We start from the raw sequence: 23,705 nt of genomic DNA on the forward strand, positions 1-23,705 counted from the left end.
TCGCTCATTACTCACGCTCATTCACTCGCTCATTCACTCGCTCATCACTCATCACTCGCATTGACTCGCTCATTCACTCACTCATTCACTCACTCATCCGCTCATTCACTCGCTCATTCACTCACTCATTCACTCATCCGCTCATTCACTCGCTCATTCACTCACTCATTCACTCATCCGCTCATTCACTCGCTCATTCACTCACTCATTCACTCATCCGCTCATTCACTCGCTCATTCACTCACTCATTCACTCATCCGCTCATTCACTCATCATCACTCATTCACTCACTCATCCGCTCATTCACTCGCTCATTCACTCGCTCATTCACTCACTCATTCACTCATCCGCTCATTCACTCGCTCATTCACTCACTCATTCACTCACTCATTCACTCATCCGCTCATTCACTCGCTCATTCACTCACTCATTCACACTCATTCACTCATCCGCTCATTCACTCGCTCATTCACTCACTCATTCACTCACTCATTCACTCATCCGCTCATTCACTCGCTCATTCACTCGCTCATTCACTCACTCATTCACATTCTCATCACTCATACGCTCTTCACTCCCACTTCATCCACTCCATCTCCTCATCCGCTCATCAATCGCCTAATCGCTAATTCACTCACTTCATTCACTATCCGCTCATTCACTCGCTCATTCACTCACTCATTCCCTCACTCATCCGCTCATTCACTCGCTCATTCACTCACTCATTCACTCATCCGCGTCATTCACTCAGCTCATTCACTCCCATTCACTCACTCATCCGCTATTCACTCGCTCATTCACTCACTCATTCACTCATCCCGCTCATTCACCCGCTCACTCGCTCCCTCCTCTAAACCTCATCACAGTCTACCGCGAGTGTTCACTGACGCGGCGATGACGACGATGATGATGACGACGATGAGACGATGATGATGACGATGACGATGACGATGACGATGACCATGACCATGACCATGACCATGATGATGATGATGACCATGATGACGGATGATGACGACGATGACGACGATGATGACGATGATGACGACGATGACCATGATGATGATGATGACGACGATGATGATGATGACGACGATGATGACGACGATGATGACGACGATGATGATGACATGATGATGATGATGACGATGATGATGACGATGATGACGATGATGATGACGACGATGATGACGACGATGATGATGACGATGATGACGACGATGATGATGAAGATGATGACGATGATGACGATGATGACGATGACGATGATGACGACGATGATGACGATGATGATGATGATGATGACCATGATGATGATGACGATGACGATGATGACGACGATGACGACGATGATGACGATGACGATGATGATGACCATGATGATGATGATGACGATGATGACGATGATGACGACGATGATGACGATGATGACGATGATGACCATGATGATGATGATGACGATGATGACGATGATAATGACGATGATGACGACGATGATGACGATGATAATGACCATGATGATGATGATGACGACGATGATGACGACGATGATGATGAAGATGATGACGATGATGATGATGATGACGATGATGATGACGATGATGACGACGATGATGACGATGATGACGATGATGACCATGATGACGATGATGATGACGACGATGATGATGACCATGATGATGATGATGACGATGATGATGACGATGATGACGACGATGGTGATGAAGATGATGACGATGATGACGATGATGACGATGACGATGACGATGATGACGACGATGATGACGATGATGATGATGACGATGATGACGACGATGACGACGATGATGACGATGACGATGACCATGATGATGATGATGACGATGATGACGATGATGACGACGATGATGACGATGATGACGATGATGACGATGATGACCATGATGATGACGACGATGATGACGATGATGACGACGATGATGACCATGATGATGATGATGACCACGATGATGACGACGATGATGACGACGATGATGACGACGATGATGATGAAGATGATGACGATGATGACGATGATGATGACGACGATGATGATGACCATGATGATGATGATGACGATGATGATGACGATGATGACGACGATGATGACGACGATGATGACGATGATGACGATGATGACGATGATGACGACGATGATGACGACGATGATGATGATGATGACCATGATGATGATGATGATGACGATGACGATGATGACGACGATGACGACGATGATGACGATGACGATGATGATGACCATGATGATGATGATGACGATGATGACGATGATGACGACGATGATGACGATGATGACGATGATGACGACGATGATGACGATGATGACCATGATGATGATGATGACGACGATGATGACGATGATGACGATGATGATGATGATGACGACGATGATGATGACGATGAAGATGATGATGATGATGATGACGATGATGACGATGATGATGACGACGATGATGATGACCATGATGATGATGATGACGATGATGATGACGACGATGATGATGATGATGATGACGACGATGATGATGACGATGATGATGACGACGATGATGATGAAGATGATGATGAAGATGATGACGATGATGATGACGACGATGATGATGACCATGATGATGATGATGACGATGATGATGACGATGATGACGACGATGATGATGAAGATGATGACGATGATGGCGACGATGACGATGACGATGACGATGATGACGACGATGATGACGATGATGATGATGATGACCATGATGATGATGATGATAACGATGACGATGATGACGACGATGACGACGATGATGACGATGACGATGATGATGACCATGATGATGATGATGACGATGATGACGATGATGACGACGATGATGACGATGATGACGATGATGACGATGATGACGATGACGACGATGACGATGACGACAACGACGACGATGACGACGATGACGATGATGACGATGACGACGATGACGACGACGATGACGACGTGTCTCCGGCTCCACGCTCTGTCCACAGCTGACAAGTACTGTCCGCTGCTGATCGCCGAGAACGGCCCACAGCTGCTGCAAGGCATGCTGGGTAGCCACACCACACACGCCGACACCAAGGAGAAGGCGAGGTGGGTCGCAGGGGCAGGCCACACCATGTCACACCACACCACACACACCACACACACACCACACCACACACACCACACCACACTCACACACCACACACACACCACACTCACACACCACACTCACACACCACACACACACACCATGTCACACTACACACACACCACGTCACACCACACACACACACACCACACACACCACGATCACACCACACACACCACACACACCATGTCACACCACACCACACCTACACCACGATCACACCACACCACACACACCGGCAGTTGCCGGGGGCGGCGGTTGCCGGGGGCGGCGGTTGCCGGGGGCGGCGGTTGCCGGGGGCGGCGGTTGCCGATGCTGATGCGCTGGCTGTTGCGTTGTGTGTGCCGCAGGAAAGTGATCGAGTTGTGTGAAGAGCATCAGCAGTCTTAGCCGCCTCGGGGTGGAGGTGGTGGAGGTGGTGGAGGTGGTGGAGGTGGTGGTGGAGGTGGTGGAGGATGGCCGGGCGTACCAACTCGCTCACTCGCTCACTTATTCGCTCGCTCGCTCACTCACTTACTCGCTCGCTCACTCACGCTGGCTCACTCACACTCGCTCACTCACTCACTCGCAAGCGCATCTACTCGCTCGCTCGCTCACTCGCTCACTCACATACAGCGTCACTCGTGATACAACACGACTCACTCTAGTATCACCAGCCAGCTGATAATACTCACCCACTCACCCCCCCACCACCACCCACCTATCCACCCACTCCCACTCACCCCCCCACCACCCACCCACCACCACCACCCACTCCCACTCACCCCCCCACCACCCACCCACCACCACCACCCACTCACTCCCCCACTACCACCACCACAACCCACCTATCCACCCACTCCCACCACCCACTCACCCCCCCACCACCACCCACCTATCCACCCACTCCCACTCACCCCCCCACCACCCACTCACCCCCCCACAACCACCCACCCACTCACCCCCCCACCCACGCACCCCCCCACAACCACCCACTCACCCACCCACCCACTCACCACCCACTCACCCCCCCCACAACCACCACCCACTCACCCCACACCACCACCACCCACCCACTCCCACTCACCCCCCCACCACCACCACCCACCCACCTATCCACCCACTCACCCCCCACCACCACCACCCACCCACTCTCAATCACACCCCCCACCACCACTACCCACCCACCCACTCACCCCTCACCACCACCCACCCACTCCCACTCACCTCCCCCCACCACCCATCCACCCAATCTCCCTCTCACCTCTCCTCGGAACCTCCCACCCACCCACCTATCCACCCACTCCCACTCACCCACCCACTCACCCCCCCACCACCACCACCACCCACCCACTTGGTGCCGGATGAAGCTGTCACGTAAATATTAAAAACAAACATTTCTAACTCGCGTAATCATATCGTATTTTTTCATTTGCTATACGGCCAGATAATAGGACAAATGGCTTCCCTTTAAACACCGGGTCGTTTGTAAAACTTGAAGGCGGTGTAGTACTATAGCAATAGAGCAAGTGCAGAATCACTGAACCGGAATTGGATGATCCGTCACTCACTCACCCACTCGCTCACCCACCCACTCGCTCACCCACTCACCCACCCATCTACTCATCCACTCATCCATCCACCCACTCACCCACCCACCCACTCATCCACCCACTCATCCACCCACCCACTCATCCACCCACCCACTCACTCACCCACCCACTCACTCACCCACTCAATCACTCACCCACCCACTCACTCAGCCACCCACCCACTCATCCACCCACCCACCCACTCATCCACCCACCCACCCACTCATCCACCCACCCACCCACTCATCCACCCACCCACCCACTCATCCACCCACCCACTCACCCACCCACCCACTCACTCACCCACCCACCCACTCACTCACCCACTCACTCACTCACCCACCCACTCATCCACCCACCCACTCATCCACCCACCCACCCACTCATCCACCCACCCACCCACTCATCCACCCACCCACTCATCCACCCACCCACCCACTCATCCACCCACCCACCCACTCATCCACCCACCCACCCACACATCCACCCACCCACCCACTCATCCACCCACCCACCCACTCATCCACCCACCCACCCACTCATCCACCCACCCACCCACCCACCCACTCACTCACCCACCCACTCACTCACTCAGCCACCCACCCATTCATCCACCCACCAAATCCCACCCAAATTCCACCTCCGTACAGCGTGAAAGAAGTCCAACACGCACACACACACGCGCACACACGCACAATCCCACTCGCCCAATCAACACCACCGTGGCAAGATGTATTATCGCCTCGGGCACCTCCCATCGGCGTCACGTGATGACGCACAGCAGCTGCGATTGGTCGTTGCGAGCCTGGCGTGGGGCGGGGTGCAGAGTGGGCGGAGCTACCCAGTTAAAGTGGGCGGGGCTTGGAGGGGGGGGCGTGGTCACACTGGCCACGCCCCCCTTGTGGTGATGGTGGTGATGATGGTGGTGATGGTGAGCTGTATGTGGTGTAATGAAGGTGATGATGATGGTGGTGGTGATGATGGTGGTGGTGATGGTGGTGGTGATGGTGGTGATGATGGTGGTGAGGTGTATGTGGTGTAATGAAGGTGATGATGGTGGTGATGATGATGATGGTGGTGATGATGATGGTGGTGGTGATGATGGTGGTGGTGATGGTGGTGGTGATGATGGTGAGGTGTATGTGGTGGTGATGGTGGTGGTGATGATGGTGGTGAGCTGTATGTGGTGTAATGAAGGTGATGATGGTGGTGGTGATGGTGGTGATGATGGTGGTGAGGTGTATGTGGTGTAATGAAGGTGATGATGGTGGTGATGATGATGGTGGTGGTGATGATGGTGGTGGTGGTGGTGATGATGGTGGTGATGATGGTGAGGTGTATGTGGTGGTGATGATGGTGGTGATGATGATGGTGAGGTGTATGTGGTGTAATGAAGGTGATGATGGTGGTGGTGATGGTGGTGGTGATGGTGGTGATGATGATGGTGAGCTGTATGTGGTGTAATGAAGGTGATGATGGTGGTGGTGATGGTGGTGGTGATGATGGTGAGGTGTATGTGGTGGTGATGGTGGTGGTGATGGTGGTGGTGATGATGGTGAGGTGTATGTGGTGGTGATGGTGGTGGTGATGATGGTGGTGATGATGATGGTGAGCTGTATGTGGTGTAATGAAGGTGATGATGATGATGGTGAGCTGTATGTGGTGTAATGAAGGTGATGATGGTGGTGGTGGTGATGGTGGTGATGATGGTGAGCTGTATGTGGTGTAATGAAGGTGATGATGGTGGTGGTGAAGATGGTGGTGATGGTGGTGATGATGGTGGTGAGCTGTATGTGGTGTAATGATGGTGATGATGAGCTGTATGTGGTGTAATGAAGGTGATGATGTTTATCTGTTCTGGGGGATGGTATCGACTGCCACTTTTTTTCACCGTTCGGGCCGTCAGACCGACCGCACCGATTTCGTGTAGCGGGATTTTTGGTTTCTTCAATAAACCTGGCATGACGTTTGTGTGTGCGTGTCTCCGTGTCAAACTCTCTGGTCTGGAGTGATTGGAGGGCATGGGCCAGATCAGCTCAATAACGGTGTGGGTGGGTGGGTGAGTGAGTGGGTGGGTGGGTGAGTGGGTGGGTGGGTGAGTGGGTGGGTGGGTGAGTGAGTGGGTGGGTGGGTGAGTGGGTGGGTGAGTGGGTGGGTGGGTGAGTGGGTGGGTGAGTGGGTGGGTGAGTGGGTGGGTGGGTGAGTGGGTGGGTGGGTGGGTGAGTGGGTGGCTGGGTGAGTGGGTGGCTGGGTGAGTGGGTGGCTGGGTGAGTGGGTGGCTGGGTGAGTGGGTGGGTGGGTGGGTGGGTGAGTGGGTGGGTGGGTGAGTGGGTGGGTGGGTGAGTGAGTGTGCGTGTCTCTGTGTCGAACTCTCTGGTCTGGAGTGATTGGAAGGCATGGGCCAGATCAGCTCAATAACGGTGTAGGAGGCTGCTAGATTTTTGTGCAGCCCATGGGCTTGTAATTACCAACACGCTGTTCCGGCATCGGCACATCCACACAACATCATGGATGCATGCCGGGTCCAAGCAAGAACATCTGCTGGACTACGTAGTGATGGAACAGCGGATGCGAGCCGATGTCCTTGACACCAGGACCTACCGTGGAGCTGATCAGCCCACTGACCATCGACTTGTCATCTGTAAGATGCGCCTGCCATTCTCCCACTCCGGTGGTGGGTGTACACCCAGGACCCCATTCAAACCTAAAGTGTCCTGGTCTCAGCTAGCTGATGAAAGTTGCAAGCGAGAATGTCATCATCGCTTGCAGCTGGGGTTGACATCGTCCCCCACTCCTCCTGATGTCGAGGGTAAATGGGCGAGGTTTGGGACTGTGACTCATGCAGCTGCAATGGCTGCTTTGGGTACGCGGTCCAGACCTCCCCAGAGACCCTGGCTGACAGAGGAGGTGTTCAGGATGGTTCTACAGTCCTCCGTGGCGATGTTTATGCATTGACCTACGCCACATCGTCAACATCAACGTCCTCACAATCAACGTTATCAACATCATCATTATCAACATCATAATCAACATCATCACCATCAACAACATAATTCAACATCAACAATAATAACGTCATCAACAACAATCAACATCATCACCATCAACAACAAAAATTAGCAACATCATTATCAACATAATCCTTATCAACATCATCACCATCAACAACGTAATTCCACATCAACAATAATAACGTCATCAATCGTCACCATCAGCAACAACATCAGTAACATTATCAACATCATCGCCATCAACAACATAATTCAACATCAACGATAATGACGTCATCAACAACATCACAATCATCAACAACATCATTATCAACATCATCATTATCAACATCATCAACATAAATCAACATCAACAATAATGTCATCAACATCATCATCATCAACATCATCATCATTATCATCATCATCATTATCATCATCAACATCATCAACATCATCAACATCATCAACATCATCAACATCATCAACATCATCATCATCAACATCATCAACATCATCAACATCATCACCATAATCAACAACATCAACATCACCATCATCAACAACATCAACAACATCAACAACAACATCATCGTCACAATCGAGCCGATTGACATCACCACCACCTCTGGCCGCCAGGCGGCGCGTGACCTCACCACGTGCTGTGACGTCACCGACCACGTGACCTTCGCTCGAGTTTTCCCAGAAATCTTTAAAATCCACCGCACAAACGACAAAAAAACGTCTCCTCGGCTTCCGCTTTCATTGTTTTTAGTTTTTTTTTTAGCATGTTAAAGAACAGCAACAGCAACAACAACAACGGTAAGTGCAGAATTAGAACAACAAATGTAACAACACACAAACTCGACAGACACGTTCGATGTTTAAATCAAGAAAAGAGTCCGTAAACCAACCTCTGATGAGGCTTTGTGTCACGTGCGGTGAGGTCGCCGCTGTGGGTACACACCACGCACGGCCGCCTTTGTCTCCCCAGTAGCCACAGAAAATACAAAGGGGTCCTTCACGAAGCTTCGAGAACCAGGGCTTGTAGGGGTTGTGGCAAGTGCCGTTGGTGTGGCAGCAGCAGCAGCAGAATTACCAACTTAGGCCGTCACTGTAGCACACAGGGCCGCCTTTGTCTCCCCTGTAGCCCCACACACACTCACGAAAGATAAAGGTCCCCCGTGTAGCCTCGAACCGCGGGGCTGTAGGGGTATTGGCAAGCGCTGCGAGCAGCAGCCCACTCACTAACTCACCCACTACCCCCCCCGCAATAACCTCGACAGACTGTAGGGGCAAGTGCTGTAAGCGAGTAGCACCTGTGAAGGCTGCCGGGACACTGTGGCACACACACGAGGGGGTGGGTGGCCAGCACCACGCCCGGCCGCCTTTGTCTCCCCAGTGGCGATGTTTACTACACACCGCTACAACAGGTAACTCATTTGATGCTGAGTCGACCTAGGAGAGGCCCAGAACCGATTCATGAAATCGTCACTGGTGTTGTTGGCCGTGAGCGGGAATCGAACTCGGGTCGCCGGGTTCGTAGTGCAGCACGCTAACCGCTGCACCACCGCTCCCCACACATGGTCACTCACACTGACTCGCCCACACACTCACCCACTCACTCTCATGCTCACTCACACCCACTTCAACACACACTCGCATACACTCTCTCTCACACTCACCATCACTTACTCATACTCATCACCACACACTCACTCACAGTCTCACACTCGCGCTCACACACACACACTCACTGACACACTCACTCACGCACCCACCCACCAACTCTTACACTCACCCAACCACTCACCCACCCACTCACTGACACACTCACTCACCCACCCACTCACCAACCCACCCACCTACTCACAAACTCACACACCCACTCACACACCCACTCACCAACCCACCCACCTACTCACAAACTCACACACCCACTCACCCACTCACCCACCCACTCACATACCCACCTACCCACTCACAAACTCACACACCCACTCACACACCCACTCACCCACCCACATACCCACCCACCCACATACCCACCCACCCACTCACCCACCCACCCACCTACCCACCCACCCACACACACATCCACCCACCCACATACCCACTCACCCACTCACCCACCCACACACCTACCCACCCACCCACACACACATCCACCCACCCACATACCCACCCACCCACCCACCTACCCACCCACCCACACACACATCCACCCACCCAACTCTCCAACTCTCCCTCAACCTCCGCAGAAGCGGTTGTCGTGGTTGGCGACCGACCGAGCGAGCGAGCGAGCGAGCGAGCGCAACAACAACAACAACAACCTGCCAACGCGAACACAAAGTCGGTGTGGAATCCATGGCGGGCGAGCCGCTCGTTCAACCGTCGATCCACCCCTCCTCCTCCTCCGCCTCCTCGCCCCAACGAAGCTCGCTCCTTCCAGCGGCACCAGCGGCTCTGCCGCTGTTCGTGTTGCCGTTGGCGGTGGTGGCGGTGGTGGCGGTGGTGGCGGTGGTGGCGGTGGTGGCGGTGGTGGCGGCGGTGGCGGTGGTGGTCGTGGCACTGCGGCTGTTCGTGTTGCCGCTGTTTGCGTCGCCACCGCCACCGTCGTTGTTGTTATTGCCGTTGGCGCTGGTGGTGGCAGCGGCGGTGGTGGCGCTGCCGTTGCTGTTGTTGTTGTTGTTGTTGCCGTTGGCGCTGGTGGTGGCAGCGGTGGTGGTGGCGCTGTTGTTGTTGTTGTTGCCGTTCGTGTTGCCGAAATCGCCGCCGTCGTCACCGTCGTCATCGGCGGCACCATCTCCGTCGGGCGGCCCCGCGAGGCGGTCCCGCACGCGTCCCGGCAAGGCCTCGTACAGCCGATCCTCGGCCAGCAGCCCCGGCCGCCGCAGCGCGGGGCAGGCGCCCAACTCGGCGGGCAGCGCCGGCAGCGCGTTGCCGCGAACGTCGAGGCGGCGTAGCGCCGGCAGGCGGGAGACGCCGGCGGGTAGCGCCGGCAAAGCGTTGCGAGACACGTCCAGACAGCGCAGAGAGCGGCAGTCGAAGAGCTCGGGGGGCAGCTGTTCCAGCTGGAGTGGGGGTGGTGGGGGGGGGGTGGGGGTGGGGGGTGGGGGGGTGGGGGTGGTGGGGGGGTGGTCATGCCGAGTGAGCGAAGGCATCGGTGGGAGGGCAATCTCCCTCTCACCACTTCACCCACCGACTCATCCACTCGCTCACTCACTCACTCGCTCATCCACTCACTCACTCATCCACCCACTCACCCGCTCACCCACCCATCCACTCACCCACCCATCCACTCACCCACCCACCCACCCACCCTCCCATCCACTCACTAACCAACTCACCCACTCACCCATGCACCCACCCTTCCACCCACCCCCTCACCCACCCTCCCATCCACCCACTCACTCACCCACCCACCCTCCCATCCACTCGCTCACATCATCCACTCACTCACTCACTCGCCCACCCACCCACCCACCCACCCACCCACCCACCCTACCCACCCTCCCATCCACTCACCCACCCACCCACTCACCCACCCACCCTCCCATTCACTCACTAACCAACTCACCCACTCACCCATCCACCCACCTTCCCACCCACCCCCTCACCCACCCTCCCATCCACTCACTCACTCACTCACTAACCAACTCACCCACCCGCTCACCCGCTCACCCACTCACCCACTCACCCACCCACCAACCCACTCACTCACCCACTCACTCACCCACTCACCCTCCCACCCACTCACCCTCCCACCCACCCACCCACTCACCCCCTCACCCACCCTCCCATACACTCACTCACTCACTAACCAACTCACCCACCCACCCGCTTACCCACCCACCCACCCCCCCACCCACTCACTCACTCACCCACCCACCCACCCACCCACCCACCACACCCACCCACCTTGTTGTCGGCCACGCTAAGCCACTGCAGGCTCTGCAGGAGGCCCACCTGGGGCGGCAACTCCTCGATGCGGTTGTGCGACACGTCCAGCCGCTGCAGCCGCCCGCAGCGGAACAGCTCGGGGGGCAGGCGGGACAGGCGGTTGTGCGCCAGCGTGAGCTCCTCCAGCGCCGCCAGCGCCCCCAGCTGGGGCGCCAGGCACGCGATGCGGTTGTGCCACAGACGCAGCGTGGTGAGCAGCGGCAGACGCTGCAGGCCCAGCGCAGTCGCCTCGTCGATGGAGCGCAGGCTGTTGCCACGTAGGTCCAGCTCCTGCGGTGTGGGGGGTGGGGTGGGGGGGGGGGTGGGGTGAGGGGTGGGTGAGTTAGTGGGTGAGTTAGTGAGTGAGTGGGTAAGTGAGCGGGTGAGCGAGTGAGTGAGTGGGTAAGTGAGCGGGTGAGCGAGTGAGTGAGTGAGTGGGAAAGTGAGCGGGTGAGCGAGTGAGTGGGTGAGAGGGTGGCTGGGTGGGTGGGTGAGCGAGTGAGTGAGTGGGTAAGTGAGCGGGTGAGCGAGTGAGTGGGTGAGTGAGCGAGCGATCGACCGACCGACCGACCGACCTGCAGTTTGGCGAGCGTGAAGGCTGCGTGTGGCACGCGCTCCAGCTCGCAGTGCGTCAGCGCCAGCGCCGCGAGGCCGGCCATGCGGCGGAGGGCGCCGGCGGCGGCGGGCACGGCGAGCGGCGCCCCCTCGTTGTCCACGCAGAGGCGGCGCAGCGCCGGGCCCCCCGGCTCCCCTAGCGCCAGCGGCAGCCGCGGCAGCCCCAGGCGCAGCGAGAGCGAGCGCAGCGCACGTAGCCCACGTAGGTTGTCTAGCGTGGCGAGGCTGTGGGTGGGGGGGGGTGGGGGTGGGTGGGTGGGGGGGTGAGTGAGTGGGTGGGTGAGTGGGTGGGTGAGTGAGTGAGTCACCCGACTCGCTGCTGTGACGGGTCTCCTGCCCCCAGGCTGCTACTCAGGTGCAGCTCCTCCAGGTTCTTGAGTGAGTGAGTGGGTGAGTGGGTGAGTGAGCGACCGAGTGAGTGAGCGAGTGAGTGGGTGAGCGAGCGAGCGAGTGAGTGAGTGAGTACATCTCTGACCCGACTCGCTGCTGTGACGGGTCTCCTGCCCCCAGGCTGCTACTCAGGTGCAGCTCCTCCAGGTTCTTGAGTGAGTGAGCGAGTGAGTGAGCGAGTGAGTGAGTGAGTGAGCGAGTGGGTGAGTGAGTGGGTGAGCGAGTGGGTGAGCGAGTGGGTGAGCGAGTGAGTGAGCGAGTGGGTGAGTGAGTGAGTGAGCGAGTGAGTGAGTGAGTCACCCGACTCGCTGCTGTGATGGGTCTCCTGCCCCCAGGCTACTACTCAGGTGCAGCTCCTCCAGGTTCTTGAGTGAGCGGGTGAGTGGGTGAGTGAGTGAGTGAGCGAGTGAGTGAGTGAGTGAGTGAGTGAGCGAGTGAGTGAGTGAGTGGGTGAGTGAGTGGGTGAGCGAGTGAGTGAGTGAGTGGGTGAGCGTGTGAGTGAGTGGGTGAGTGGGTGAGTGAGTGAGTGGGTGAGTGAGTGAGTGAGTCACCCGACGCGCTGCTGTGACGGGTCTCCTGCCCCCAGGCTGCTACTCAGGTGCAGCTCCTCCAGGTTCTTGAGTGAGCGGGTGAGCGTGTGAGTGAGTGAGTGAGTGGGTGAGTGAGTGAGTGGATGAGTGAGCGAGTGAGTGAGTGGGTGAGTGAGTGAGTGAGTGAGTGAGCGAGTGAGTGGGTGAGTGAGTGAGTGTATGAGTGAGCGAGTGAGTGAGTGAGCGAGCGAGCGAGTGAGTGAGTGAGTGAATCACCCGACGCGCTGCTGTGACGGGTCTCCTGCCCCCAGGCTGCTACTCAGGTGCAGCTCCTCCAGGTTCTTGAGTGAGCGGGTGAGCGTGTGAGTGAGTGAGTGTGTGAGTGTGTGAGCGAGTGAGCGAGTGAGTGAATGAGCGAGTAAGTGTATGAGTGAGCGAGTGAGTGAGTGAGCGAGCGAGTGGGTGGGTGGGTGAGTGGGTGAGCGTGTGAGCGAGCGAGTGAGTGAGCGAGTGGGTGAGTGAGTGAGTCACCCGACTCGCTGCTGTGACGGGTCTCCTGCCCCCAGGCTGCTACTCAGGTGCAGCTCCTCCAGGTTCTTGAGTGAGTGAGCGAGTGAGTGAGTGAGTGAGCGAGCGAGTGAGTGAGTGGGTGAGTGAGTGGGTGAGTGAGTGAGTGGGTGAGTGAGTGAGTGAGCGAGCGAGTGAGTGAGCGAGCGAGCGAGTGAGTGAGTGGGTGAGTGAGTGAGTGAGTGAGTGAGTGGGTGAGTGAGTGAGTGAGCGAGCGAGTGAGTGAGTGAGCGAGCGAGCGAGCGAGCGAGTGAGTGAGTGGGTGAGTGAGTGAGAGAGTGAGTGAGTGAGTGAGTGGGTGAGTGAGTGAGTGAGCGAGTGAGTGAGTGAGTGGGTGAGTGAGTGGGTGAGCGAGCGAGTGAGCGAGTGGGTGGGCGAGTAAGTGAGTGGGTGAGTGAGTGAGTGAGTCACCCGACGCGCTGCTGTGACGGGTCTCCTGCCCCCAGGCTGCTCGTGAGGTGCAGCTCCTCCAGGTTCTTGAGACTCCAGACCCAGGCGGGCACCTCGCTCAGCTCTGAAAACTTCAGATGCAGGACCTGGGGGGGGGGGGGCGGGGGGGGGGGGGGGGGGGGGGGGGCGGAGGGGGGAGGGGTGGAGGGGGAGGGGTGGAGGGTCACGTGGCCACCGCTCGTGACAAGGGGTCTGCTGTATAAACACCGTAAACCGTGACCTCACCGTGACCTCACCGTGACCTCAACGTGACCCCGCCGTGACCTCAACGTGACCCCACCGTGACCCCGCCGTGACCCCGCCATGACCCCGCCGTGACCTCACCGTGACCGTACCGTGACCGCGCCGTGACCGCACCGTGACCTCACCGTGACCTCACCATGACCTCACCGTGACCACACCGTGACCACACCGTGACCTCACCATGACCGCCCCGTGACGTCACCGTGACCTCGCCGTGACCCCGCCGTGACCTCACCTTGAGGCGGTCTCCGAGGAAGGCGAGGGCGGAGGGGTCGGTCCGCGTGGGCGTGTGGAGCAGGCTCAGCTCCCGCAAGTTCACGAGTCGCGCCACCGCCGGGGACAACGCGGCCTCGCACAGCAGCTCCAGACGCAGCGACTCCAACTCCACCACCTGCTCCACCATCACCACCACCATCATCATCATCACCACCGCCGGGGACAACGCGGCCTCGCACAGCAGCTCCAGACGCAGCGACTCCAACTCCACCACCTGCTCCACCATCACCACCACCATCATCATCATCACCACCGCCGGGGACAACGCGGCCTCGCACAGCAGCTCCAGACGCAGCGACTCCAACTCCACCACCTGCTCCACCATCACCACCATCATCATCACCACCATCATCATCACCACCACCACCGCCGGGGACAACGCGGCCCTCGCACAGCAGCTCCAGACGCAGCGACTCCAACTCCACCACCTGCTCCACCATCATCACCACCATCATCATCACCACCACCGCCGGGGACAACACGGCCTCGCACAGCAGCTCCAGACGCAGCGACTCCAACTCCACCACCTGCTCCACCATCATCACCACCATCATCACCATCACCACCGCCGGGGACAACGCGGCCTCGCACAGCAGCTCCAGACGCAGCGACTCCAACTCCACCACCTGCTCCACCATCATCACCACCATCATCATCACCACCATCATCATCACCATCATCATCATCATCACCACCACCACCGCCGGGGACAACGCGGCCTCGCACAGCAGCTCCAGACGCAGCGACTCCAACTCCACCACCTGCATCATCACCATCATCATCACCATCATCACTATCATCACCATCACCCTCACCACCACCACCCTCACCACCCCCACCACCCACACCACCCTCACCACCCACACCACCCTCACCACCACCACCCTCACCACCCTCACCACCACCACCACCCTCACCACCCTCCTCACCACCCTCACCACCCTCACCACCACCCTCACCACCACCACCACCCTCACCATCCTCACCACTCTCACCACCACCCTCACCCTCACCCTCCTCACCACCACTCTCACTACCACCCTCCTCACCACCCACACCACCCTCACCACCACCACCCTCACCACCACCACCCTCACCACCCTCACCACCCTCACCACCCTCACCACCACCACCACCCTCACCACCACCCTCACCACCACTCACCCCCCTCACCACCCTTACCACCCTCCTCACCACCCTCACCACCCTCACCACCGTCACCACCCTCAACACCCCCCTCACCACCCTCACCACCATCACCACCCTCACCACCACCCTCACCACCATCACCGCCGCCACCCTCACCACCCTCCTCACCACCACCCTCACCACCCTCACCACCACCCTCACCACCACCCTCACCACCATCACCGCCGCCACCGCCGCCACCGCCGCCACCGCCATCACCACCATCACCCTCCTCACCACCTTCCTCACCACCACGACCCTCCTCACCACCCTCACCTCGAACACGCCGTCCGGCAGGCCTGCGAGCATGAAGAGGTGCAGCTCGGCACGGCCACCCTCACCACCCTCCTCACCACCCTCACCACCCTCACCACCCTCCTCACCACCCTCACCACCACCCTCACCACCCTCACCACCCTCACCACCCTCACCACCCTCACCACCACCACCCTCACCACCCTCACCACCCTCACCACCCTCACCACCCTCCTCACCACCCTCACCACCCTCCTCACCACCCTCACCTCGAACACGCCGTCCGGCAGGCCTGCGAGCATGAAGAGGTGCAGCTCGGCACGGCCACCCTCACCACCCTCCTCACCACCACCCTCACCACCACCCTCACCACCCTCCTCACCACCCTCACCTCGAACACGCCGTCCGGCAGGCCTGCGAGTATGAAGAGGTGCAGCTCGGCACGGCCACCCTCACCACCCTCACCACCCTCACCCTCACCACCCTCACCACCACCCTCACCACCCTCACCCTCACCACCCTCACCACCCTCCTCACCACCCTCACCACCACCACCACCCTCACCACCCTCACCTCGAACACGCCGTCCGGCAGGCCTGCGAGCATGAAGAGGTGCAGCTCGGCACGGCCACCCTCACCCTCACCACCACCCTCACCACCCTCACCACCCTCACCACCCTCACCACCCTCCTCACCACCCTCACCACCACCCTCACCTCGAACACGCCGTCCGGCAGGCCTGCGAGCATGAAGAGGTGCAGCTCGGCACGGCCACCCTCACCACCCTCACCACCCTCACCCTCACCACCCTCACCACCACCCTCACCACCCTCACCCTCACCACCCTCACCACCCTCCTCACCACCCTCACCACCACCACCACCCTCACCACCCTCACCACCCTCACCCTCACCCTCCTCACCACCCTCACCACCCTCACCACCACCCTCACCACCCTCACCACCCTCACCACCACCCTCACCACCACCCTCACCACCCTCACCACCCTCACCACCACCCTCACCACCCTCACCACCCTCACCACCACCCTCACCACCCTCACCACCCTCCTCACCACCCTCACCACCACCCTCACCACCCTCACCAGCACCCTCAGCACCACCCTTACCACCCTCACCACCCTCCTCACCACCGTCACCACCGTCACCACCGTCACTACCCTCACCACCCTCACCGGCACCCTCAGCACCCTCACCACCACCACCCTCCTCACCACCCTCACCACCCTAACCACCCTCACTACCACCCTCACCATCCTCCTCACCACCCTCACCACTACCCTCACCATCCTCACCACCACCCTCCTCACCACCCTCCTGACCACCACCCTCACCACGACCCTCACCACCCTCCTCACCACCACCACCCTCACCACCATCACCGCCACCACTGCCATCACCTCCATCACTGCCACCACCACCACTGCCATCACCACCACCCTCACCACCACCCTCACTACCACCCTCACCACCCTCACTACCACCCTCACCACCCTCCTCACCACCCTCACCACCCTCACCACCCTCCTCACCACCCTCACCACCCTCACCACCACCCTCACTACCACCCACACCACCCTCACCACCCTCACCACCCTCCTCACCACCCTCACCACCCTTACCACCCTCCTCACCACCCTCACCACCACCCTCACCACCTCACCTCGAACACGCCGTCCGGCAGGCCTGCGAGCATGAAGAGGTGCAGCTCGGCACGGCCGCCGCTTGCCGAGCGGCCGATCTTCTGCCGCAGCTTGTCGGGGGTCCACTCGTGGTTCAGGTTCATCTGACGCAGTTTGTTCTCACTCACCTGGGGGGGGTGGGGGGTGGGGGGGGGGTGGTGGGGGGGTGGGGGGGTGGGGGGTGGTGGGGGGGTGGGGGGGTGGATACATCATATGGGGCGTCGCAGCAGCTAGGAGATGTTGACTACCTCGCCTGGTCTACAGGAGGTCGTGGGTGCGATCCCGACCCTGACGACGCCTGCTTCTGCATATTTGGAGTTTGCGTGTCTCTCTCCCTCGTCATCATCATCACGGTGGCTATGAGATGTTAACTACCTCGTCTGGTATGCAGGAGGTCGTGGGTTCCATCCCGACCCTGACGACGCCTGCTGCTGCTGCTGTAGATTTGGAGTTTGCGTGTCTCTCTCTCATCATCATCATCACGGTGGCTAGGAGATGTTGACTACCTCGCCTGGTCTACAGGAGGTCGTGGGTTCCATCTCGACCCTGACGACGCCTGCTGATGCTGTATAATTGGAGTTTGCGTGTCTCTCATCATCATCACGGTGGCTAGGAGATGTTGACTACGTGGTGGGGGGGTGGTGGTGGTGGTGGGTGGTGGTGGGTGGTGGTGGGGGGTGGGGGGGTGGTGGTGGGGGGTGGTGGTGGTGGTGGGTGGTGGTGGGGGGGTGGTGGTGGGGGGTGGTGGGGGGTGGGGGGGTGGTGGTGGGGGGTGGTGGGTGGTGGTGGGTGGTGGTGGGGGGTGGGGGGGTGGTGGTGGGTGGTGGTGGGTGGTGGTGGGGGGTGGGGGGGTGGTAGTGGGGGGTGCATCTTGTTCTCACCTCGGACAGGAACACGGCGAAGCGTTTCGAGTACAGGGGGTCAACCTGGGACAGACCACAACAACAACATCATCAACAACAACATCATCAACAACAACACTCACCTACTCCCTTACTCTCTCACCTACTAATTCGCTCACCCACTCTCACACCCACCCACTTTCACAACCACCCATCCACCCCACCCACCCACAAAGTTCTCACCCACCCGCTCACTCATCCACTCACTCACCCACTCGCCCGCCCACCCACTCGCCCACCCACCCACTCACTCACCCCCCCACCCCCCCCCCCCACCCACCCACCCCCCCCCCCCCCCCCCCCCACCTGGTCAATAAGGTGGAGCAGGAAAGCAAAGTCGTTCTTCACGTCCGGGATGTCACTGAAGGCGCTCTCCTCGCGTGCGTTCTCAAACGAGTACCGCTTCAGAGAGCGTCCCACCACCATCCACAGCAGCGTGTACACGCACACAGCCCCGTAGAACAACAGCAGGGCCACGTACAGCAGGCATAGCACCTACACACAGCGTCACAACAACAACAACTACAACAGCAGCAACAACTACTACAACAACCACCACAACAACCACCACCACCATCCACAGCAGCGTGTACATGCACACAGCCCCGTAGAACAACAGCAGGGCCACGTACAGCAGGCATAGCACCTACACACAGCGTCACAACAACTACAACAACCACCACAACAACCACAACAACAACAACCACCACCACCATCCACAGCAGCGTGTACACGCACACAGCCCCGTAGAACAACAGCAGGGCCACGTACAGCAGGCATAGCACCTACACACAGCGTCACAACAACAACAACTACAACAGCAGCAACAACTACTACAACAACCACCACAACAACCACCACCACCATCCACAGCAGCGTGTACACGCACACAGCCCCGTAGAACAACAGCAGGGCCACGTACAGCAGGCATAGCACCTACACACAGCGTCACAACAACAACAACTACAACAGCAGCAACAACTACTACAACAACCACCACAACAACCACCACCACCATCCACAGCAGCGTGTACACGCACACAGCCCCGTAGAACAGCAGCAGCGCCACGTACAGCAGGCATAGCACCTACACACAGCGTCACAACAACAACTACTACAACCACTACAACAACAACAACCACCACAACAACCATCACCACCATCCACAGCAGCGTGTACACGCACACAGCCCCGTAGAACAGCAGCAGGGCCACGTACAGCAGGCACAGCACCTACACACAGCGTCACAACAACAGCAACAACAACTACAACAACCACCACAACAACCATAACAACAACCACCACAACCACCACCACAACAACCACCACAACAACCACTACAACAACCACTACACACGCGCACACACACACACACACGTACCCCCCAAGTACGTACACACGTACGTACATGTACACACACGTACACACACGTACGCACACGTACACACACATGTACACACACGTACACACACGTACACACACATGTACACACACGTACACACACCCCCACGTACACACACACACACGTACACACACACACACGTACACACACGTACACACACACGTACACACACACGTACACACACACACGTACACACACCCCCACGTACGAACACACACACGCACCCCCACTTATCCCCCACGCACCCCCACACACACACCCCCACGTACACACACACACACACGTACACACACACGTACACGTACCCCGACGTACACACCCCCCCACGTACACACACACTCCCGCACGTACACACACACCCACACACACCCCCACGTACACACACACACACACGTACACAAATACCCACACACACACCCCCACGTACACACACCCCCACACACACCCCCACGTACACACACACACATACACACCCCCACGTACACACACACACATACACACACACCCCCCACGTACACACACACACATACACACACGCCACCCCACGTACACACCCCCCCACGTACACACACCCCCACGTACACCCCCACACCCACCCCCACACACACCCCCACGTACACCCCCACACCCACCCTCACACACACCCCCACGTACACACACACACCCACCCACCCACGTACACACACACACCCCACACCCACCCCCACACACACCCCCACGTACACACACACCCCCACACCCACCCCACACACACCCCACGTACACACACACACCCACACCCACCCCCACACACACCCCCACGTACACACACACACCCACCCACCCACGTACACACACTCACCCCCACACCCACCCCACACACCCCCCCACGTACACACACACCCCCACACCCACCCCCACACACACCCCCACGTACACACACACACCCACCCACGTACACACACACACCCCCACACCCACCCCCACACACACCCCCACGTACACACACACACCCCCACACCCACCCCCCACACACCCCCCACGTACACACACACACCCCCACGTACACACACACACCCCCACTACACACACACACCCCCACACCCACCCCCACACACACCCCCACGTACACACACACCCTACCCACCCACGTACACACACACACCCCCACGTACACACACACACCCCCACGTACACACACACACCCCCACGTAACACACACACACGCACACCCCACGTACACACACACACCCCCACGTACACACACACACACACACCCCCACGTACACACACACACCCCCACGTACACACACACACCCCCACGTACACACGCACCCCCACGTACACACAACACACAAACCCCCACGTACACACACACACACACCCCCCACGTACACACACACACACACCCCCACGTACACACACACGCACCCCCACGTACACACGCACACCCACCCACGTACCACACACACCCACCACGTACACACACACACCCCCACGTACACACACACGCACCCCCACGTACACACGCACACCCACCCACGTACACACACACACCCCCACGTACACACACACACCCCCCCACGTACACACACACACCCACCCACGCACACACACACACGCACCCACGTACACACACACACCCACCCACGTACACACGCACCCCCACGTACACACACACACCCACCCACGTACACACACACACGCACCCACGTACACACACACACCCACCCACGTACACACACACACCCACCCACGTACACACACACACCCACCCACGTACACACCACACACGCACCCCCACGTACACACCCCCACGTACACACACACACCCACCCACGTACACACACACCCCCACACCCACCCCCACACACCCCTCCACATACACACACACCCCCACACCCACCCCCACACACCCCCCCACGTACACACACACCCCCACACCCACCCCCACACACACCCCCACGTACACACACCCACCCACGTACACACACACCCCCCACGTACACACACGCACCCCCACGTACACACGCACCCCCACGTACACACACACCCCCACGTACACACACACACCCCCACGTACACACACCCCCACACACACCCCCACACACACCCCCACACCCACCCCCACACACACCCCCCCACGTACACACACACCCCCACACACACCCCTACACACACCCCCACGTACACACACACCCCCACACGCACCCCCACACACACCCCCACACACACCCCCACACGCACCCCCACGTACACACACACCCCCACGTACACACACACACCCCCACACACACCCCCACGTACACACACACACCCACGTACACACACCCCCACACACACCCCCACACACACCCCCACACACACCCCTACACACACCCCCACGTACACACACCCCCCCACACACACCCCCACACACACCCCTACACACCCACCCACGTACACACACACCCCCACACACCCCACCCCCCACGTACACACCCCCCGCGTACCCTGAACAGCGTAGCTAGGGGGTGGGCGCAGCGGTACACGCGGTAGCCGGTGAACTCCCGCAGGCTCACGGCGCAATCCACGTCGAAGCGGATCCCCCGTGCCGACGCCAGCGTGAGCGCCAGCGCGCCCGCCAGCAGCGCCGCACGCAGCCACGCCTGCCGCAGGTAGAGCGCGTGCACACTCTCGCTGCACTCCACGTGCGCACGGAACTTTTTGACCTTCTCGAAGAGGGCTCGTGCCTGGGGCGGGGGAGGGGAGGGAGGGAGAGAGGGGGAGAAAACACAGAGACTCATAGAGATACACAGACATGCATAGAGACATATGGAGACACACAGAGACACAGAGCCACACATAGACCCACAGAGAAACAGAGACAAACAGAGATACACAGAGACACACAGTGACACACAGAGAAACAGAGACACACAGAGACACACAGAGACACACAGAGAAACAGAGACACACAGAGACACACAGAGAAACAGAGACACACAGAGACACACAGAGACACACAGTGACACACAGAGAAACAGAGACACACAGAGACACACAGAGACACACAGAGACACACACAAGGGGAGACACACACAGCCGTGTGGATGTGAGCGGGCTACCTGCAGAGACACACAGAGACACACAGAGACTCACACGGAGACACACAGACTCACACGAGGGGAGACTCATACACACACACACGTGGCGATGTGAGCGGGCTACCTGCAGAGACACACAGTGACACACACAGACACACAAGGGGAGACTCACACACACACAGCCGTGTGGATGTGAGCGGGCAACCTGCTCTCCCTCCTGTCTGAGAGACACACAAAGACACACTGAAACACACAGACACACACAAGGGGAGACTCACACACACATACAGACACACACGGAGACACACGGAGACACACACAGACTCACACAAGGGGAGACACACACACACACGTATCGATGTGAGTGGGCTACCTGCTCTCCCTCCTGTCTGAGAGACACACAGAGACACACAGAGACACACAGAGACACACACA

At 58.5% G+C, this 23,705-nt stretch overlaps 1 protein-coding gene and 1 long non-coding RNA gene across 2 annotated transcripts in view; one reads left to right on the forward strand and one right to left on the reverse strand.

Moving 5' to 3' along the window:
* The first annotated feature begins 5,323 nt into the window (after window positions 1-5,323).
* Window positions 5,324-6,724, forward strand: LOC133361150 (uncharacterized). Its single transcript, XR_009757333.1, has 2 exons — window positions 5,324-5,727; window positions 5,951-6,724. It is a non-coding gene; the product is annotated as an uncharacterized LOC133361150 (long non-coding RNA).
* A 3,264-nt stretch (window positions 6,725-9,988) lies between these two features.
* Window positions 9,989-23,705, reverse strand: part of LOC133361183 (volume-regulated anion channel subunit LRRC8A-like) — a 14,469-nt gene continuing 752 nt past the window's right edge. The window contains exons 2-11 of the mRNA XM_061580066.1: window positions 23,476-23,491; window positions 22,677-22,916; window positions 19,110-19,298; window positions 18,783-18,827; window positions 17,883-18,029; window positions 14,716-14,871; window positions 14,199-14,323; window positions 12,261-12,525; window positions 11,665-11,976; window positions 9,989-10,817 (exon numbers count right to left, since the gene is read on the reverse strand). Of these exons, the coding sequence (XP_061436050.1) occupies window positions 10,131-10,817; window positions 11,665-11,976; window positions 12,261-12,525; window positions 14,199-14,323; window positions 14,716-14,871; window positions 17,883-18,029; window positions 18,783-18,827; window positions 19,110-19,298; window positions 22,677-22,916; window positions 23,476-23,491 (2,182 nt within the window). The 3' untranslated portion in view covers window positions 9,989-10,130. The remainder of the gene's footprint in view (window positions 10,818-11,664; window positions 11,977-12,260; window positions 12,526-14,198; window positions 14,324-14,715; window positions 14,872-17,882; window positions 18,030-18,782; window positions 18,828-19,109; window positions 19,299-22,676; window positions 22,917-23,475; window positions 23,492-23,705) is intronic.

The sequence above is a fragment of the Lethenteron reissneri genome, chromosome 71, assembly GCF_015708825.2.
Source record: "Lethenteron reissneri isolate LAM-NWPU_2019-01 chromosome 71, ASM1570882v1, whole genome shotgun sequence".
NCBI lineage: Eukaryota > Metazoa > Chordata > Hyperoartia > Petromyzontiformes > Petromyzontidae > Lethenteron > Lethenteron reissneri.